Genomic DNA, 22,555 nt, shown 5'->3' with positions numbered 1-22,555 from the left:
GAACACATTATCCCAACATCGTTTGCCAAGCCATGTTATTTTTAATTTGCTACAGGAAATAAAAGACAACTTTGGACCCTCAACTGAGTCACGCAATACCAGCTCTATCAAAACTTCTAGCAAACCTTAATTTTTTTGGCCTCCGGTTCTTTTCAACGTACTGTGGCTTCTTTATTTCTGTATTCTTTATTTGCGACTAAGCTAATTTGTTGCGTTTGTAGATATGTAAATTAGATGTTGAGTCTGTGTTCTTTAATTTGCGCGTTGTTAGTAAATCACCCACAGAAATTTCCCCTCCCATCGGCGTTGTTTTGGAATTGTGCTTTTGCGCAAATTTGCCGTTTAGTAAAACTGGCCCTTAGTTAGATACTCCACAATACTCAATATTTGTGCGTAGGTTATGTTTCCTGTTACCTGTAGAGTTTCCTTGTCAATGCTGACCACCATTTTGTTCTTCTCACACTGCACGCTGAATCCTACATTCGAAGCCCCCTGCTGCTCCTCAGGACCCCCAGCCTGATGATCGCGCTCCTCAAGAGACAGGGTCAGAGGTGGGAAAGACAGGCCCTTGTCCGTGGATGGCAGGAAGGGAAACGGGAACCTGTTTCGTGCAGGGGAATCCCGGGCGCTGGGCTTAGGAAGTGGGTTGGTATTGCGGAGAATGGACAACTCTGGTGGGAACATTCCCTCATCCATGATCCCTAGATCTGGAAGTGACAGCAGTTGAGATTGAAACGTTTATCTGATTGACAGCTTCTTCTTGTTAATGCAAATGCAAGGAAATCACACACAAAGTAAACACAATAATTACCAACCAAATAATCAATATCTAACATTAGCTTGTGAAATGTATAGTTATTTATATTTACATTTATTTATAATTAAGATTTATTGACAAGCGCATAGTAACCATAAGAAGTTTCTATTGCTCATATCTTCAGTTACTGCTCTTGCCTTGTTCTCTGAGCCGCAATTTGAAGTGGTTGGCAACAGGGGTGTTGGTGTAGGAAGTGACGGGTTTGAATCCATTTTCCTCTGCCCACTGGATGAGAGCCTGAGATCCTGCAGGCAGCTGCTGTTTCACCGTCTTTGACACCTGCATCAGCCTTTCTGTGTCTTCACTCAGGCTGACGGTATCTGACGTCTGAGAAGGACAGAGGGGAAGAACAAAATCACACACATTCACTTCACATGCAGACACATAAAGGGATACAGTCAGAAGTGTTCATTCTTTGAGTCCTGTTCAACTCCAAATTTGTTTTTCTGAGACACATTTCACAACTCTTAAACAATAAGCCAAAGCTGTTATTGTTTTCATTAACATATTCTGATCTAATTCCTTATCTTATGGTCCAAAATGAACATTCGCCAAGCCTCAAATGGAAGTAAAGAAATGTTGGCCAGAAAAGGAATTGCAAGAACGGTAAGACTGACTCTTGGTGATGGAAGAAAAAAAACACTCACATGCCAGACAATGCTTACATTTTAAGTGTAAATTTACCATCAGAACTAATTCCTAATTCCTTTTTATGTTATGTTGAATATCCCTCACATTAAGTCACCCTAAGTCATGTTAAGCTGTATAATCAGGTTATCTTCCATTCATTCATTTTTTAATTTAATATTAAAAACTGAAAAATAAGAAAACGGTTCCTTTTTTCATTTTTAAATTTAAAAAAAAAAACGAAATAACATGAATTATGCTTGATTTTCCGTTTTTATATTCAGGGCTAGAAAATGAATAAAATTTTTGATCTATACATGTGGGCGGGAATAAAACGCCCCTTTCCGATGATTGGTCAACCAAACATTAAACAGTGCTGTCATTAGTTCTTCCGCAGTTCTGCGCAGCAGAAAACAGTCCTGCTGCTACAGTTGTATAATTTGTAACGCGTTTATTGCAACTTTCATCACTTTCTCATCAAACAACCAGACTAACAAATGGCTAACGTCTAACATTACCCCTAAAATATAACAATGAAAACCAATTAAAATAAAAATAGAATAATAGACCATATACTACACTGATATGAAATAATGTCATATCTTTACATATCTATATCATTTAAACTTCATCTCTTGTCCAAAACTCAGCTCAATAAAACCGGTGATGTGCCAAAGATGTAGGCTAGGGGGTAGCTATGAGTACAGATGTGAATAAATTAATATTAAGCTATGAGAAAATAATAACTTATAACTTTTTAATAACTTATTTCTCGCACAGGTTGCCGAAATTATGCCCATACAGAAGTAAGCCGTCTATAGGCTCTGCCCCAGTATGGGCTATTCGTTAGCCATTTGTTAGTCTGGTTGTTTGGTGAGAAAGTAATTAAATATAGTTGCAATAAACACGTTAAGAATGCATACAACTGTTTTCTGCTGCGCAGAACTGCGGAAGAACTAATGATGGCACGGTTTAATGTTTGGTTGACCAATCAGCGGAAAGGGGCGTTTTATTCCCGCCCACATGCAGAGATGGAATATTCAAGTCGTTAATTCATTTTCTAACCAGGAGCGTAAAAACGGAAAATCAAGCATAATTCTTGTTTTTTAGTTTTTTTGAAAAATTGAAAAAACGAAAAAAGGAACCGTTTTCTTATTTTTCTGTTTTTAATATTAAATTAAAAAACAAATGAACGGAAGATACCCTGATTCTGTATGTTCTGTTCATTCATTTTCTGATTTAATATTGAAAAGGAAAAAAATGAAAATAGTGTCTTTTCCAATTTTTCAAAAACAGGAAAAAACAAGAATTTGGCTTGATTTTTCTTAAGGTTAAGGCTTAGAAAATGGATAACAATATTCAAGCTATTCAATATTCAAAATGCAAACGTTTTTTTTTTTTCAAATCACATGACATTGGTCTTTATTGCAAAAAATTTGGACCGTCCTCATTACATATATATCTGTAGTTTTGACAAATTGAGACATGCTGCTGTTGGTCTATGACCAATTTACCAGGTTCAATTTGATTGTGGTTTGAGATGCGTCAAATTACATAGGAATTATATGTTAGCTTCTCTTTGTTCTCTGTTGGGTGTGAAGGGCAGATGGTCCTCATTCCCAGCCGTGTTTCCCACAAATGCCTCACCAGGCTGGACAATGAGCTCGAGCCAATCTGCCAACAGTAGCAGGGCTTTGATTTTACAAGGCTGTGGATCGTATCACATGCATAACTTACATTCTCCTACGCTCTAAAACACTGTAACTGATTCACTTGGACACAGACATGTTCAATCGAACACATTCATGGAGACAGATGCTTTTCACACTATCTTAGACATTCACATAAAAATTCTCCAATGAACTTTGTGACTCTTTGACTGCCAATGCCAGACTACCATAGCATAATGCAGGAACACTGTACCCCAATAGTTTAATTCTGAAATTCTGTGATTTGTTAATTATCGAGTCTTGGAGCACGTCTCAATTTATTTTAACTGCTGCCATTTAAAAATATAAACATTCTTATATAAAACTGCTGTTGTCTACTGTACTGTTTTGGTTTCTGTCTTATATATATATATATTCAATGAGAGATCAGTATGTGAAAGAATCAAACAATACTTGTATATAAAGTACTTTTCTCTACATTACTCTTTTCCAGTTCAGAAACACATCCATAAATTATCATATAAACACCTTAAAACTCTTAAAAGTAATGTGACTTGTCGTAATGACTGCAGATTTTTTCTTGTAAGCAGCACGTAAAAACGCACAAATATTTAGCATTAAATTACACAGTGTGCACAATTTCTTTCCAAGAGCAGTGCAGTGACAGTTTCAGTGGTGTGAGTCTTATTCTGCGCTATCTGAAACCAGCAGCCAGACGCTCCCATAATTCATATTCTGAAGTGCCAGGCCAACACTACAATAAAAACACTCCAAAGGCACTGGCTGAAGAAAAACTCACTACACTCCTCCTTCTGTTATTACTCCATTTCATGACAGGCCTCCAGATCACATAGTTCATTGGATCAACTTGCTATCTTTTGCTCATACTTTTGACACAGTTTATGAAGAGAAAGAATTATATATAGTTTACTTGCAAATCATTAAAAAAAAAAGAATGATAAACACTACTACTAAAGTTTGGGATCACTAAGATTTTTTGGACAATAAAGACAATGTTACAACACTGAAAAAAAGAACTGTATTGTGTTTTTTTTAGACTTCATTAAGCAACAAAACCATATTCTACTGTATATAGCTTTGCTATCACAGTAATTAAATCATATTGTTAAATATATCTAAACAGAATTTTTTTTTTTAAATTGTAATAATATTTCACATGGCTTTTGGCTGTATTTTGATCAAATGAATGTGGCCTTGGTAAAAATAAGAATGTTCTTTCAAAAACAAAGAAAAATCAGTATATAACAGTAGTATTTATCTGTCCCTTTTCTTAATTTTTTTCAATATTACAGCTGGACTTTTATAACAATGTGTAATTTTATAAATCAATCATCATAAAATACAATCTTTAACCAATATATTTGTATTAGTTTCCAGTAAAAATATCAAAACTTCATTTAAACATTATAAATTAGTATGTAAAGCAACACTGGAAAAAAATAGTCATGAGGGATTTGCTGTCTTTGCATTTACATTACATATTTTGCATGTAGCCAGTAATTGAGAAATCATACCACAATGTCCAGTTTGCCGATAAGGCTGTGGGCTTTGATTACCCAATTCACTGACTTCTCACATTTCAGAAGCAACACAACGTCACGATGGAGCGGGGCGTCACCATCCAGCGGCCTTAAATCCACAATCACATCCACCTGGAATGCACTACTCAGAGAGAGAGAGAGAGAGGGAATGGAAGGCCATAAGAATCTTGGAAAAAATTAAACTTCAGTTTTAACATGTTTTCTGTGTCTCGCCAATTGATTAAAAATCTGGACTGCTTCCTAGAAAACAAAGCTGGACACATGTGAAACAGACTACACAACGCAATGCTGGGATCCATCATGATGCTTGCATATCTTTAGATCTGTTTTTCATTTTTGAGTCACTATTAGGCAATAGTGAGTGTTATTGGCAGGAGGCGGAGAGAGTTCTACCCGGCAGAGTTTTCCAAAATCAACAATACCCTAGTTCCTGCCTATTTCCAAATAAACTTTATAGAACCGGAGGAAACACAATGACAACCTAAAATGACAAATACAAAGTGACATGCACGCACATTTACTCACGAAAGCAAACACACCCACCCATGAGCTTTCCCTTTTGAAAGATGTCTTTTATAGGGCTGCATTTACCAGATCAAAAATGCAATAAAAAAAACAGTAAAAAAACAGGTTTTTTTGACCAATTTAAAAGTATTTACTTTTCCATCACTCAATTTAATGCATCTTTGCTGAATAAAAGTATTAATTTCTTTCAGACAATAATAATGACCCCAAATTTTTAAATGGTAGTGTACATTAACTGTATTTCTCTGTATTTAATGCGAACAAAATGCATATTCTTTGCTCTTCATTTTGTTGTGCAAGCACTAAAAATCTAAGAAAATAATATGAAAGTGCTAAAGACAGCGATTTTTCTTGTGTTTCAAATTGTTGTTGTAATTACAACTTCTAAGCTTCCAAAATGAGTCCAAACTTCTAAGAATAACCTGAACATTATATTCACTTTACTCTGCAGGAGCTGTATTACAGAAACTTCTTAGTTTATTCCTGACATAAGATTTAAGAAAGAAAAAAATGTTTGGATATTTTTGAAACACAGGAGAACAAAAAGGAATGCAGTTCAACAGTTTTCTCCTCACCTGCTGGAGTTTGGTGCCTGGAGCTCAATGATGTGGACCTCCTGGTCATGATCAGGACCTGAGAGAACACACCCTGTGGATGGCTGGGGCTGGATGTAGCTTGCCAGGTAGTTTAGAGACAGGAACTTGTTATCGATCTTACAGGTCTCGGAGAAGACGGGGTCTGAAACAAATATGAGATACGTTTAGGCTAAGAGCTAAAAATTGTGAATACACAGACACGTTTAACACATTCACCACATTCACCAACAGTTAGTTACGGTCCTACAATCTTATATTTAGTATAATAGCACTGGAACATTTCACTGTTTGTATCACTTGGCTTGTATGTATTTACTGTGTGCCAGACCACAGCACAAGAGCAGGAATGGAAGTGGAGTGAAGTTTGTGGGTTTTTTCATAGTGGTCAAATTATTTTCAGTGACCACTGGTGATGCCCATATCTTAAAATCTGGTTGGCCAAATGGCGATCTCATGTCAAAATACAATACTGTTTAAAGGTTTGGGAAGCGGTAGGATTTTTTTAAATGACAAATATTCTGTGAAATATTATTACAATTTAAACTGTTTTCTAACATTTTGTAAATAGTTGTAAATAATGTAAATAGTTTTCTATTTTATTATTAATGTATTATTAAAAATATTTAATATATTATTATATTTAATTTGAAAATATTTTGCTCAGTTTTTAAAGTTTACGAAGTTTTAAAGTAAACAACATTTATTTTAAATAGAAAATACATTTATTTTAAAATAAAAACGTTCTTACGGTCACTTTTAATCAATTCAATGCATCCTTTTCTGAATAAAAGTATAAATTTCTTTCAAACAAGCAAACCAACAAATAAATAAATACAAATCTTACTGATTCAAAACTTTTGATCCAATTAATTAATTGTACATAGACATGCTAAAATTAATAATAATAATTATAATTTTTCAACATTTAATTAAAACATCGATGACGATATTCTCACAAATGGCCAAATATTGGCAGATTAATCCCTTATAAATTCTTATTAATCAGTGAAAACACAGTACTCCGCCTTCAGTTCCCTACAGAAAATAAAAATAAATGAAATCCTCTCCGCTTGAACATGGTTTTCTTTGCTCCTCCACAAAAGAGATAATGGCTCTTCTCTTTGCCCCAGAGAGACAGAAGACAAATGCTTCCTTATTTGGCCATTACGCTTTTGGACAAAGCGCAAGGGTGATGAGTGTGAACTCATCATGAAAAGGCTGGCATCTCATACTCTCGGCTCTTCCTGGCTCTTTGAGGTACTGGGGGAAAGAGGGTTGCCTGTTCTCAGCAGCAAACAGATCGGAAGCATGTCCGCTCTCATGCCGAGCTACAAAGGGTAGAGATAGAGTAGAAGGCCAGAACTCTCCTGTAGAGGTAAACACAGCCTTTTGAGTCGCTGCCAAACCACAAACTCAAAACGACACAGGGCCAAATGTTTTACGGGCCTGACTGAAACAGGCTCAGAGACAGGAAAGTGTACTTTGAACGATGCAGTCATTACTTTCTTCTAGTACTTGAATCTTATGTTCTTTTACGGACTGAAAAATGAGCACCAGCAGTTTAACCGGGCAACCTGACAGCAGAGAGATGCTGAAGTCAGACGTGTTGCTGGTTTGGTCTTAGAACTCAGCAGGGGAAACACGATGGTGCCCTGGGTGAAACACACAGCCGGATCTGTCCTTTTTTTCTTTCTTCAAACAAGTCCTGCGGCTCTCTGCGCTAATGGCGCGTATTTTGCAAGTATCTGTTTCTACTTTCTCTCTTTCATGCCCTCAACAAGTAAACAACAAAATCTATTTGAATGTGGCAGCCATGTCTGACTCAAACATCATATCAAAGTCCAACAGTCGGTTTCAAGTTAAATTCCCCCAAACTGTTTCCTTTGAGAATAAGCCAATTTCCCCCCTGCGGCTCATGTCATTGGGCAGATGGCTAAGATACTTTGCCATCTTGCAGGGCTTCTTGGTACTGCAATAAATTTGGACTTTCTGTTTTGGGCTCTATTTTCTTTTGTGCTTGTTCTATACCTTCCCTGCCAAACTTTCCCTTCGCACATTGCCTTTTTCCTCTCGGTCTGCTATTCTTCCTCATCCTTCTCTTTTTAAAAGGACTGTTGTGAAAGGCTTCAGGTTTGGCAAAGGGCCCGTACGCACAAGCTGGCAGTCAAAAGTTTTCGCCCGAAACTCTTCCCGTATGTTTACTTGGCCTTTCCATCAATTCTCCATCACTCGGTTGCTTATGAGTCTGACAGAAAAGAAGGGAGCAAATCATCTGATTACAAATGAGAGGCAAAGAGAAAATCTGCCATTTAAAAAGCCCACAGATTTTGCCATGTTGTTTTTAAATGAAACTGAACGTTGCCCAGTGCAAATCAGAATGACTTGAGGTGGCTTCTTTGGGATTTGTGTTATTACCCATGGGTTTGGTTACTAAACACAGTCAATAGGCACCACTGAGAGTGAATTAACCTGTGCTGTGCCATGATTGAAGTTCAAAGGCAGCTAAAAACACAAATCATTTTCTTAATCAGTATTTGATTTGAAGTAATCAGTTTGATTTTCAAGTAAAAACATTCTTAAAGCAAAATAAATGTACTAATTACTTTAGAAATGATATTGTTTACCAAGTGGAAAACTGTCTTTGGCGCAACAAACATTTATTGAAGAGAAAATAAATGTTATATATAAAAATACCTTATTTTATTATTAAATTAAATTCAGTTTATTTTTACATCTTGAATTACATTTATTTTTCTTTTTTTATATAATATAATTATGAGAAATGTGGTGGGATAAGAAAAAATTTTCAAGATATAGTCACTGTAAAGTCTTACTATATTTAGCTTCAAGTATTTGCATTTAAGCCCTTTTTTGTTTTGTTTTTACAAAAAAGACCAAAATACTGATTTGTAACTTTGTCATGGACTCAAAAGAATATTAATAATAACTATAAAAATAAGTTTTGCGCAACAGGTACCTAAAAAGGGAATTATAAAGTGTTGTGTGTGCTCTGATTTACAAACCTTCTCCAACCTTGATGTAGACGTCATGGGCCATCTTGAGCTCGCTGAAAGAGGTAACTGCACGATAGCGTTGATGGGCCCAAGAAAGCAGGTGCTCATTGCCATGAGGAAGATTTTCCACCTTCACCTCACACGACTCAGAGAAATTTCCTCCCTCAAAGTGCACTTCAGATCCCTCTGCAACCTAAGAATTCAACAAAATAAAGCCGTTAACACATTTTCTACAACAGCGTTGTTAAATTCTTGATTCTGATTGGTTGATTGATCAATTTTCAATAATTAAACAGCTATGTAGTAGTTCCAGGTTTAATAACCGCTAGTTCCATATCACTTTGACACAGTAGCTTCTGAATTAGTAATGGAAATTTTTAACAATTGTATTACAAAGACAAATTGTCCGATTTTCTGCCTGAGCCACCCCAACGTACAATACAAACCCCTTTTGTTAACTTGTGGAGTGTTTTTTCCCCTTGACAGTTCAAGAGACAAAGATTTCTCTGTTGATGAAGACAGGCCCATAAAACTCAAAGCTGTATTGATATGCACATCCCATTTTACAGCGAGAAGGTCTTAAGTAATAAAATTTAAGGGCAAAACTACAGATTACGAGAGGAAAGGAAAAAGAAATGAAAACCTTCCAAAATGAAACCTTCCATGCGATCTTTGCCAAAACACATCTTTAACACTCTGCCCTGATGGATTTTTGAAACCTTCTTTGAATGTGTGCTTCATATTTTCACACATGGTCCTCTTACACAATAAGGTGTCTGCTTTCCACTGTTTATATAACACACTGCTGTGCATCAGAGGAGATGGGCAGGAGGTTCTTTGGATAGACGGCACACGGCTGAGATTAGCCTTATAGACAACATATGTACACACTTTCACACATGCACACCATCAAAGTCAGACTTTAGGGGATCAAATACTTCATATCAAGCAGTACGCAGCATTTAGACACTGCAAATGTGCACAGAATACTACATTTGCCAAAATATGCAGTATACACATAGATAATGCTGCACAAAATGCTATCGCACAATGCACTCTTTCATTTCTATTTTTTTTTTTTAAATATTCATTCAATCCTATTAATTAGTCTAAGTATACTGGTATTACTGTACATTTCAAATATGTTTAGCAGACAGTGATTGTTTACATGCAGACCTTTTGTCCATGTGAATAAATTAAATCTGACTGCAGATTGCAAACATACTGTTTATATGTACAGATGTGCATCACATGTATTAGAAAACTATTTTTGTGCATGTGAAGAGCAGCATTTATGCTGGGAAATGCAACCAGCTGATTAAAGAAGTTGGTTACAAGAAAAACAATAGTAGCTTTTTAAGAATTCGAACTCTCAAAATTATTTTTTCCATCAATAACTAGACATGGAAAAAAGTATGTAGCACAGACTGGTGGGAGAGAGAAATGTCCTGTAATTTACAGTTTAAGAATTATAGGATAAAGAGTTCAATATAGGAATTCATTTTTGTGCTATGTGACTTTAATAAAGAAAACACAGCCCCTGCAGAAAATGTATGTATGCAAGGTGAAAACAGTTAAATTTAAAGCTTTACATGCCAATTATTCTTCAGCATAACCAATCATTTAAAATATGCACCTACCAAATATGCATTTTCTATGCATTACATTAAAACTTTCATTTTAGACCGAGATCAGTTTACTTTTTCCAACTGTGTTTTCATTTTAGTACTTTTCGTTGTATTTGAGCTATCATTTTGATTATAAAAAGATCGTTATTCTACATGTAAACATAGTTAGACAGAGAGCAAGCGAGAGCAGTGTTAGTGTAGTAGTGGACAGGAAGAATAACAGCGTATGTACACTTCACAGCTGTCACAGCAGCTCACGACTGAGGAGTCCTGTCAGCATAAGCACTGCCGTGTACTTCTGCCAGCTAACCTTTCATCCAGGATTCTCTAACTATGTGTTACGTGCTTGATTTCCTTCAAATGCTATGTTTAAAGAATGAGATGCAAATTATAGCAATTACAAAGAGTTTAATGTAAGAAGGTAAGAGCTAGGTAAGAAAAGGTGTGTGTTTAAGTTTAATTTAATAGTTGTGCATATGCTCTAGTAAATGTATGAAGAATTGTGTTGTGAGTTTCTCTGCATGCTGTCTTGCTTGTCTAGGGCGGGCTTTGCTCCGAAAGTCCTCCCTTTTTGCTCCAAATGGACCTTGGGTCCACATGCTCCATTTCAGAGAGATAAACATTCACATATGTTGAAAAACTCGCCGTACAGCTCCACACAGCAAAGCACAAGGTCTAGACAGCCCAGACTCATTACATTTCCATGCTTGTGAGGTTTTTTTCCACTCATTTCTCTCGCTCTCATTCTCCCAAAGGTGTTCTTTCTGCGCTCAGCCGGCCCCGTGCTGGCAAACCCAATTAAACCATTATATCACACCACAGCTTTGATGGACCCCATACGAGCTGAGCGGAGAGCCAGACAGCCAATCTGAACTACAGCCAGGATCCTGTGTACTATTGTGCGGTGACAGACAGAAAAGGTGTAGTAAGGGAGAGGGAGAGGGAGAGATAAAGAGAGGTATATGATGTGCTGAAGGAGCTAAGATCTGTCCCGGTGCATGACCCAGTACCAGGAGGAACATCTGCTCGACCTCTGGACGGCTCCCCAGGCAAACACCCCATCCTTGCCAGAAGTGATAAATTTCAAAAAGAAAAAGAAAAAAGCATGAGAACGGCATAGAGGCCGTCGAAGAATTCAGGACTCGGTTGAAGGTTATTTTTAGGGTTCCTCTGTACTGTAGACAGTGTGTAGAACTGTGTTATTTTCCTTTTAAAGGAATATCTAGAGTTCAATACATTAAGTTCAGTCAAAAGCATTTGTGGCCTAATGTTGATTATAATAAAAACAACATAATAATAATTTCAACACATTATTTTGTATTATTAGAATTGTATTTTTACATTTATTTATTTTAAATAATAATTTTTATGTTTTATTATTAGAATTTTATTTTTGTATATTTTTATTATTTTAAAATGTCATTTTTAAATAAATTTAATACATTTTAAAATGTAATTTATTCATGTGATGGCAAAGCTGAATTTTCATGCTCAAGAAAAATGTATTTTATTTATTATGTGCTGCTTTTCTATTTTATTTTATTATTTTATTTATTTATCTTTTTTATTTAAATTTTTTTTTTTTGGAAACTCTGAATTTTTCAGGATTTTTGGATTAATAGAATGGTTAAAGAACAGCATTTATTTGAAATTTAATTTCTTTTTAAAAAATTTAAAAAAAAAAAAACCTATTGACCCTAAACTTTACACAGAAAAAAAAGAAAAGAAAAAATTCACACTAATGCCATCATGTTAACATGCATATTGTTTACATTTTGTGTCTAGGCTATTGATACAGTGAATATTATATTTTTTACTTTTTGGGCACATTTACTTCAATTGAAAGTACCTCAGATCTGTTTGCACTGTTATTTATTTATTTATTCATTAATTTTCATAGAGGGACAATCGAAATAATTTTTTGCGATAAACACTAGCTACAGTACAAATGCTGTCAATTTAATTTACTTGAAAAATTCCTTGAAAGGAATGAGGAGAGGAGAGGAGAGGAGAGGAGGAGAGGAGAGGAGAGGAGAGGAGAGGGGTTTCTGCTGGCAAGCTCAACTGAACACAGAGGAGTTTATCGATTTAATTGAGGGAATAGGGCTGTAATTAGTCTCGAGGAATTAGAAGGAAAAGCCTAAAACTAAATTAGCTCCAGGCTTTGGGAAGAGTTTCAAACCTCAAGAATTCCAAAAGGGAATATGAAAGCAATAAACCCACTCTGGAGTTCAGCCAGATCCCCGACCCCCAACCCAAAACCATCTTCATCCTTTCCAAACCCATCAAACTCAATGCCAGCATACAGATGGACAGACATGTTTTTAAATGATTATAACATATAATACAACATGAGTCTAACTTTTAGTATGGCAATCAAAAGTACAAGTTATATGATTGCCATCAAAGCTTTAATTTGGGAGGTGATTAGTTTAAATACTGTACCTGAGAAGGACGCATAATGTAATGTTTAGTAATAATGACTTCAGAATGAGAAGTAAAAACACAGGTAACTATGAATTTATGTACACAGACTTTTGTAAACAAAAATTAAACAGAGCAATTAAAAAGTGGGTTTATTTTCAACAGTGCGTCTCATGAGTGATGTGGTAAGTGTCAGTAAAGTGAGGTTAGTGTGTGCTGAAAGCTGCAGCTCACCTTTATTGAGCATAATTAGTGGTGTGTGTTAACAGCAGAATCTCTCCGTGGGAGGCAGTTACCTCAGGCTGTAAACCCTCATCCCAATCCCAAAAGTCAGTTCTTATTTCTGCATCTTTATGAAACATGACCCAGAGTAAATAAGAAAAAAAATAATAATAATAATAATTCAGTCTATTAGATTATGGTTATATTTGTTATTCCAATAAGCCTTTTTCATCAGAGCATCTCAAAGGTAACTTTTGCTTTTAATTTAAATAATAAAATTATTAAATAATGTGTTAATTTAAATAAAAATAATAAAAAATATAAGCAAAGCATAAAAAATATATTAATTTAAATATTTATATATATATATATATATATATATATATTAAAGGCGTGGTTGATTGCAATTTCACTTTTTTAACGTTAGTTACTGTGTAATGTTGCTGTTTGAGCATAAACAATATCTGCAAAGTTGCAGCGCTGAAAGTTCAATGCAAACAGAGATATCTCTTTATGTCTTTTAAAATTCTGGACCTTTAATGCCTACAAAAACGGCTGGTAAGGGACTACAACGAACTACTTCCCGGGTCTGATACATCACGGTCCCAGATAAACCCCGCCCTCAGGAACATGTAAGGAAGGGGCGAGGCCATGCTGTGCTGCTTTAGAGAAGAGGAAGAGAAAACTAGGGGTGCACGTAAAAATCTATTCATATATGAATCGCGATTCTGTCTTCTAACGATTCTAATGGATTCACAAGTTTCAAAATTAATGTTCTAAAACAGCAGTTCTTAATACTGTTCCTCGCGTCGCCCAGCTCTGTATCTCTCTCTCTCTCTCTCTCTCATTCAGATCGTCAGATCAGCTCCAACAAACTGTTCCAATTATACATTTTCACATAGCAATGAGAAGCGTTATACATGGACGCGTGTGCGGTTGCCATACTGTATTAAAGCTTTAATCAGAATAAAATTGTATATTAAAAGCTAACATAAGCAGTAGCATAATAACAGCGTATCTAAACGTATGAGACAACAAACAAACAAACAAACATACCATTAAGAGCTGTGCTTGCACAGGTTCTGCGCGATCCTCTTCACTAATATCCTCTGCGTCTCAATTGGGCTCAAATTGATAAGCAATATAGATGACGCCATTGTTTACAATACAACCGGAGCACATGCCGCTAAGCTGAGGGGCGGGACATTTAGACGCACGCTCGGCGGTTTAGTGAATCACAACACACTGAGCCAGCTAACCAATCAGAGCCCATCACGTATTTCTGAGGGAGGGGCTTCATAAAAACAGGAAATAATCCATGTGTTTGTCAGAGAAGGGACAGAGAGGTGTGGAATAAAGGTAAATTATATGAAAAATAAAGCATGAACATGTTAGACTGCACCCCATAAACACAATAAAGCCTAGAAAAAAAAACAGTAAACCACCCCTTTAAATGTTCTCAGGAGTGATTATGCAGAAAGTCCATAAATGGAGATGGTTTGGATGAATCCAAATCACAAACTGTTAACATGGTGCCTTACTTAGAAATCAAAATTAAAATCAAAAACATCTAAATTAAAGGGTAAAAACCAATTTATGCATGTATGCACCTGTTAAAAAGAAATTTTAGCATGAGAAACTTTTCTGTTAATATAAGTAAGAACATTTGTAGGCCTTTAGTAGTGAATATGACCCGTTGGGTGACACTGCTCAGCTTTGCACTCTATCTATCAAATAAAGATACAAAACGACTAAAAAATAGATTTTCTGTCCACTAAACAGTGCCTGTATTGGAGCAGAGTCTGATTTGAGAAGAATGACGTTTCCCTCAGTGTCTTGGGTGTCGTTGCTTCTCAGTCTTGCTCTTCTCACTCTCACAAGAACCTGTCTGGAACATTTCAACAGTCTTAGCCCTGCATAAATCTTCCTGTTTATGCCTTATCTGTCAGTAAACAGGTCCAGACTGGAGCTTAGCCCTGGGTTAGCTCAGCGATATGAGCTAATGTCCATGCTCTGCTCTCAGGAGTCTGACTCCGTCTGAGTCTGTGTTGAGGCTCACGGGAGCACTGAAAGACCCCTGTGAGGAAACCTGATGGATTCAGAAATGTCCTACAGAGCTGCTGAGTCTTACACAGCCCAACTAAATATCACATCATTCAGCCAAACCAAAATGTTTTATCTGCTTCTGCTGAGAAAGCAAGAACAGCCTGACATCTGGCATTTGCTGATCCAAAGGTTTGAAAAATTGGGTTATGAAATTTTACACCCCACTGCTGCCATGGTTTTTACACTGGTTTTGTAATGCTACCTACATTTACGGCTCAGCCAAAGAAGGCAACATTTGCACAGTTTCCATCACACCTGTGTCCTCAGAATGACTCAGATTAACATCTGTCCTCCACCTAGTACCCTTACATGCTTCCTAAAAGCATATTTCACTGGATTTCCTGCACCTTCTGCCTATCAACATTTACATATTAAAACCATATGTTGAGAATAGGAAAAGATGGTTTATATCAATTATAAGCACACACTAATCTCACTATGAAATGCCCTCTTCTTGAGAAAGCACAAATACCTGTAGTAGTTGATGAAGTGTTTGAAACAGACGTGAGAGTAAAGAGATGCGACGTGCGCTTCAGGGGAAAAAAAACATGCCATGACGTGCTGAAGAGATGAAGGCGGTAAATAAATTTGTGGGTGATTTGTTCCGCTCACTCCAGAAAGCTAATCAAGTTCCTGGCAAAATTCCACGGTCGTGTTCCTGTGAACTGGAGAGAGAGACTGCCGTGGAACAAACAACACCATCTGTCTGAAAGTGCCACAGAAGAGCGTTCCTGCAGATCAACCTCCATCGCAAAACCAATATTGGTCCCGTAATGGTTTCAATTAAAAATCAGAGGGAGAGGGAGACTGTTTTTTGCTAAACTCCCAAGGCAATAAAAATCAGGAAAACAGCCACTTGGCAAATGCAGAAAGAGCAACAAATTTACAACAGCCAAACTTTTCAAAATGTTGCGCCATCATTTCATAAACATCTGCCAGATCGAACACAGTCCCCAATTTAACAAGACCCTGCTGAAGATCACAGCTCAGACCAGAAAGAATTTCCAGGTTGATTAGTGCTGGTTTGATGCTGGTCTAGTCTGTGGATCGTAGCCTTCTTGTTTACCAGAGTAGGGTTGCATCAGCTCTCCGTATGCTAGTTTAGAACTAACTCTGCACCTTAGTTAGACCATTTGTTAAGGCAGAACGTAGCTATTAGGTTGCAAGCTACCCATAAATTAATATGCTGTTAATGAAAGTTAATGGCACAAAGTGCTCCTTTAAATTAAAGGGGTCATCGGATGCAAAATTCACTTTCACATGTTGTTTGAACTAAAATGTGTCTTGGCAGTGTGTGCACATAACCACCCTATAATGATAAAAATCCACCCAGTGTTTTTTTTTTTTTTAAATCCCGATAAATCCAAACCCCTCTCTCACATCAAGCCGTTCACAGATTCTTGGCAGAATGACGCAGTTCTGCACAGGCCCCTCCCACGATTGTTGATTGACACTAGTGTTTTAGCACAGACCCGCCCTGAGTGAACTGTTAACAGTCCGCAATTGAACTATCGGTAAGCCCCGCCCCCCTCCGTTACTGTTGCTCCCTTGGACAAACAGAGTTGCTCACTGTCTTTCAATGTCCCACGATGTTTTTGCACAATTTTGGACACAGAATGCCACCAAATGGAAATGAATTATTCCATGGAGGGATTTACAAAATATTTAAAAATAAATACGGTGGGTAACTCGAAGCGAGGTTTTACAGATCACAATGTAAGCGGGAGAAGTCTCATTACGGTCGGTCATCACGATCGCGGATGACAACATGCAGGATCAACACTGTTCATGTATCGCAGGGTACGATTAAATTAATGTACATTTAACCAGTTTAATATGGAGAGGCACTGAAATGTAGACCTTCGTTTATGTGTTTTTGACCTACACTGTACAAGACGCGAGAACAGTCCGCTATTTAAGTTTGTATGTTAGAATGGACTCACTAACTTTAAAGTTAGCTAGTTTTAGCCAGAGATACCTTGCTAAAGCACAATATAACATTAACGTTCTGCTTGATCAGATGAAAACTGTAACTTGTGTATGACAACCAGAAAATGAACGTTTTTGTCTTCATTTGTATTGGGGTGAATACATAGGGACATTTTGCTCTGTTTTGTTTGGATTCAGGAAATGTAATAAAATAAATGATATTGCCCATCCTCTCAGGATACCTGGAATCAGTGTTACAAGTACCCCAGGCACATCGTTTTACCATTTTTTAAGCATAAACCCCATAAAACCGATGCGAGCTGCGGATCTTCCAATGTTTCTCTATGGCGCTGAAACCTAAAGATGTCGGAGTTCCGCTCCCCGTGCAACTGATACTCGACTGCCATTGGCTAGTCTGCGTTCGAGGGGAGGGGCTTACCGATAGGTCAATTGTTTCGACGCTGGAGCAGTTGTAGACAAGAATGTCTCCAAAGCGATTGAGGTGCTTTGTGATGTAATTTACTCCCAACATCTGAGCTGCTGAAAACGCAGTGGATTACATTTGTATCTGAAGGGAATGCACCCTTCAGAATCCAACAATCTACCAAAATGCATGTTTGTTCGCACGAATCATTCGTGATCCAGCTTCACCTACACTGGAAAATGTGCAGTTGCATTTTTTACAGTTTACGAAACCTTTTAAGTCTCATATACTAAAAAATGCTATTTTCTTGAAACTACATAAAAACCCTTGTCAGACCAACAAAATTATCCCAAATGTTGTCCCAACTAGTTAAACACAGTTGTCTGAACAAAGAATTTCATATTGTTGAAAAGTTAAGGCTTTGTGAGTTCCCAGCATGCATTGCAGCATGAATAAATTATGCAATTACTGTTATAGGATTATTGTTTTGCTGTTTGCTGATTTAATTTAAACTTTTATGTTGTTGTTTTATCATTCAGTCTTTTTAACTAACAAAACTGTGTTATCTGAACAAAAAAGAGACATGTGACTTTACTCAGTGACTTGGGTCCAAACAACTTGGTCCAAAGTGGAGTAAACTCAAAAAAGCTGTGCAGCATGTTGCCTTGAAATCTGAAGTTAAGTCAGCTTTTAATTTTTTACAGTGTACAGAAGAAGTGAGTAAGGTTTTTTTAGGAATCTTTGCAAATCGCCTTTCCTAATAATGTGCTAGTTAGCAAGTTTCACGATGAATACGGCTAAAGTTTACCGTCTCTCAGAGAACTACTTGTCACCCCACGGAAGAGAGGCGCAGGTTGAGCAGAGCTCATTAAATAGCATTTAAAGGGACATGCATCGAAATGGCTCTCTATGAACAGAGCTGTTTTGACAGGGTAAAAAGGGTGTTGTTTTACACTACCATTGAGAAATTGTAACCAAAGTATGTTAAAGACTTTTCATTAAGACCCTAATAAATCATACCAACTTGTGGAAAATGGGCATCCGATGACCCCTTTAAAACCAGGCTAACATGTAACTTACGCACAGCTGGTGCAACCGACCCAAGAGCTTTTTTTTTTTTCTTGTGAAACATCTTGTTGCAACAAAGCTTGGCCGCGAAGTTGCTTGACCAAGAATGCTATAAGTGTATTGAAGATACCAATATCCCATGCTGATTACCAGCAATGAAAGTACAACATACGCCAACTGTTCTGGTCTCCTTCAGACAAAAACAATATTTGTTTCAAGATGATTCTGATATACAAGTATCCACCCATGTCCCCCTTCAGGCTCTTTCACGACTGGCGGTAAATTGGCAATGGCGTCACAGGGATTGTGTTTTACAATGAGATGTTTGGATTTCAGGGCTTTTGTTTTAGGGCCGGGTGATGTATACAAAGCAGCCAAAACCAGCTTTCTGCTCAGACTCCAGGACTCCCATCTGCCTCTTTGGACCTCCAAGTGCTGGAACCAGAAAACAAGGGTTGGCAGGGCTTATCCACAGACAACCACCCTTATAAAGCCATTATTCAACTGTAAAAATGTGCGGCCAACTTTGAGGGCCAGAGACGTAGAAACCTGGTTGCAGGGTCAATGAAAAATAAAGATAAGGAAAAATCTTTTCAAAATATAGTTGAAAATGTGCCAAGTTCTTAGAAAAAGTACTCTTTGTATTCATGTGGGTTTATGTCATGTAGTGTAACCATCAAGTGCAATAATATATTTTCTTTTCATCTCAAATCTTATGTTTTTTTTGTCTTTTTTGTTTTCAAATATATTTTTCACTTCAACACAATGACAAACTTGAGCTATTCAGTTTCTTTCTTTGAAGGATATTAAAGCGCCCCTATTATGGGTTATGAAAGGTTCATATTTTGGTTTTGGGAGTCCCCAACAACAGGTTGACATGCATGCAAGGTCAAAAAACACTTTCATTTTCTTATAATATGGATTTATTTTTACCTTATTTGCTCACAAACGAGCAATGCTCATCGATTAATTTTTCCAAACCCCTCCTTTGCGTGACGCTAATCTGCGGTGATTGGTCCGATTGGTCGATTTAATTTAAAGCAGTGTTAATGAGCGCTGCTTTGTGTACAGCCGTTACCAGGGAAACAGCTATTTTTAACGCTCCAAAAGCAGCACCTAGTGGCAAAGCATGAATTTGCATTTTCATTCAGACCAACATGAAAATCAAGTTTTCCCAGGTCTGCACGCAATAACTTTATACACGGTGCACTTTCAGATTTAAAACTTTGCATGATGTTGTCATTCACTTAGAGGTATTACAGACTGCATGAAAGTTAATTTTCAAAAATCCATAATAGGGGCACTTTAAGACAGTTGTAACACCCTGACATGCATGACTTTATTGAATTTCAAATTTAGAAATTAAAAACAGGTTACTGATGTCATTGTATGAATGATTTTTTTATTTTTTTTTTCAGATTCAAACAGAAAATGAGCTCATGTCATTGACCTTGAAGTAGCTGAGCTGAATTAGTTGGGTTGATTTATGCCTAGACATGAGCAGATATAAACCCTCTGCTTCTTCTCCAGCCATGTTTGTAAGTTTTAAACAAAATCGCACAAGACTTGGCTCTGATGCTACACACTCTTGAGCCATCTGCTGCAGCTATGTGCTGGAACTGAGTTCACTTCACAGAGCGTCGAGCAGGAAATAGTTCCGGCACTGAACAGAGTGTGTGAGTGTGTGTGTGTGTGTGTGTGTGTGTGTGTGTGAGCTGCTCTACAAAAAGGATGAATTCTGTCAGTGTGTCAGGATGCCTGGTAAGGAGGTTCTTCTAGTAAAAGTGTGAGCTCATTGCCCTGGCTGATCTCACACTAACTGTGAGGGCTATGTGTGCATGTGTGTATTCAGATGATGTCATCATGAGACTCGGGCTAATAAAATCAAAGCCAAGAGCAAAAGGAAGATGTGAACTAAAGGCTGGAGGTGCGTGCTGACAGCTCAACAATGGGATCAGGTCCTTTTTTGCAGTACTGACTCATTATTAAGATGTTCCAAGAGACACAGGGTTTGAGGAGTAAAGTTCCCATTTGCAACGAAAGGGCCAACAGATCACATCATCAGCTCACATAAGGAACCAGCATTTCTGTGCAATCAGTCAAAATTAATGGTCAGTTCACTTTTCTATGGCCAGTGCTGATGCTAATGTAGAAAGCAGGGTGGCTAATATGCGTAATAATTGATTTGCCAAGCAATCAGTTGGCATCAACCGATTGTGCCTTATTGACTGTTGCCAATAATCTTGAAATGGCCAATATCAACACCAAAATAACACACAAAGCAACATTAATAGCCTCACACTTATTAATGTTTACAGTTAACACCAATAGTTTGATATTAGCATGTTGCTAATTTTGTATGCCATTTTTAGGCAGAGGCTGTATTTCCTAAGTACAAATAGCAGTACGTACTATTTATACCAAGTACAAATAGCAATAAATGCTATTTACACTAAAGGTAAGGTCACATTTACTGTTGCTTGGCAAAATGTGAATCATTTACACCCACTACTGTAGGAACCAGCTGGGCCTCTGCTTTTTTTTTTTTTTAATGGCAAAATAATTACAAACATAAGAAAACACGAGAAAGAATATCTTTAACATATAGCATGTCAGTTCTCTGTGGTATTATAAGCCTTTCACTTTCTCTCTCTTTGAGTGCTACACACTGCAGTTTACCATCTGAAAATATGCGGTGCATCCATTGATATAATTCGTATTAGTACGATCATTATAAAGACAAAAAACTCTCAAATTCTTAGTCAAGTGTTAAAAGTGTAGGTGAGTGAAAATATATCTGAGCTAAACTTATTCTCAGCCTCAATCAATGGCAAGTGAAATCTAACAGTTTATTAGCCAATGGCCTACGAGAGTGATTTAATCACCATGTAGAGGGTTGACATTTATAATTGACGTATCCCTTGTATTGTATTTTGGGAATGCCCACAAATGAAACATGTGAAACTGCTCTAGACAGTGTGACGTATCAGACATATCTGTAACATTTTAGTCACTCAGCTTGCATTTAACAAGTCAATCATATTTGTTATGAGCACTTTGAGGATTTATCTTGACCAAACCACTGCTACCTGCTGAAGTATCTGTTGCAAACACAATCTTCATCTTTTCTCATAAGTTGCCCTGGGCTCTGCCAAAAGCATAAATTTGATCTTTAATAGCACTACATAGAAAACTAGACATTTACAAGAGCGTTGCCTTGCTAATAAACGTCTAAGGATGACCTCAGCACGTTCTCCTCTGAAATATATTTTGCCTGTAGTTGTCTGCCTGAAATTATATGAAGCCGACATAAGAATACATCCTGTCTCTACAGGAAATAACTCAATTTGCGGTCTAGCACAATATTACATTTTTCTCATCCATAATCTCAGCAGTATCTGAAACCCGAGCCTTGGTTACAAACCAAAAAAACATGGTTTACTGTGGTTTGGTTTCATTCTGTGCTCAGTTTTTGCCATGCAACAAGACAAGAAAAAATATGTTGATGGGCAGTTTTATAGAAAAAATAGTCCCTTCCCACGCCCAGGTGATGAATGACAAGCGATTTGAATTTTGGAGGAAAGATCGAATCTAACATGGTCAAAGTGAACTGACTCACACAAAGAGAATTTAGGGCGTAGTACAGTTGGACAACTCTCTGTGGCCACTAAAGGGGTTATGAAGACATTCATAATTTTGTCAGTATGCATGTTTCAGAAAGTTCCTTACATAGACAAAGAAAGCATGTATTTGATTTGCGTATGCGGAGTCACTTTACATCCGCATTCACAACATAAGCAGGAGAGCAGAACTTGTCCACACAGACGGAAATAATAGTGGCTCTCGGCACTACATTCCTCTAGAATGCTATGGTTTTAAAACACATTTGAAAATGATTATTGCATAGAACCGCTAGCTACATAAAGGTATTTACAGTGTACAC

General features: G+C 37.1%; 1 protein-coding gene across 1 annotated transcript in view; it reads right to left on the bottom strand.

Moving 5' to 3' along the window:
- The window catches only part of tgfbr3 (transforming growth factor, beta receptor III), a 123,492-nt gene that overhangs the window by 23,297 nt on the left and 77,640 nt on the right, over positions 1-22,555 (bottom strand). The window contains exons 5-9 of the mRNA XM_058780035.1: positions 8,821-9,004; positions 5,777-5,939; positions 4,650-4,797; positions 955-1,144; positions 415-707 (exon numbers count right to left, since the gene is read on the bottom strand). Coding sequence (XP_058636018.1) covers positions 415-707; positions 955-1,144; positions 4,650-4,797; positions 5,777-5,939; positions 8,821-9,004 — 978 coding nt within the window. The remainder of the gene's footprint in view (positions 1-414; positions 708-954; positions 1,145-4,649; positions 4,798-5,776; positions 5,940-8,820; positions 9,005-22,555) is intronic.

The sequence above is a fragment of the Onychostoma macrolepis genome, chromosome 06 (assembly GCF_012432095.1).
Source record: "Onychostoma macrolepis isolate SWU-2019 chromosome 06, ASM1243209v1, whole genome shotgun sequence".
Taxonomy (NCBI): domain Eukaryota; kingdom Metazoa; phylum Chordata; class Actinopteri; order Cypriniformes; family Cyprinidae; genus Onychostoma; species Onychostoma macrolepis.
The sequence above is the reverse complement of the archived record's forward strand: the minus strand, read 5'-3'. Positions and strand labels throughout refer to the sequence as shown.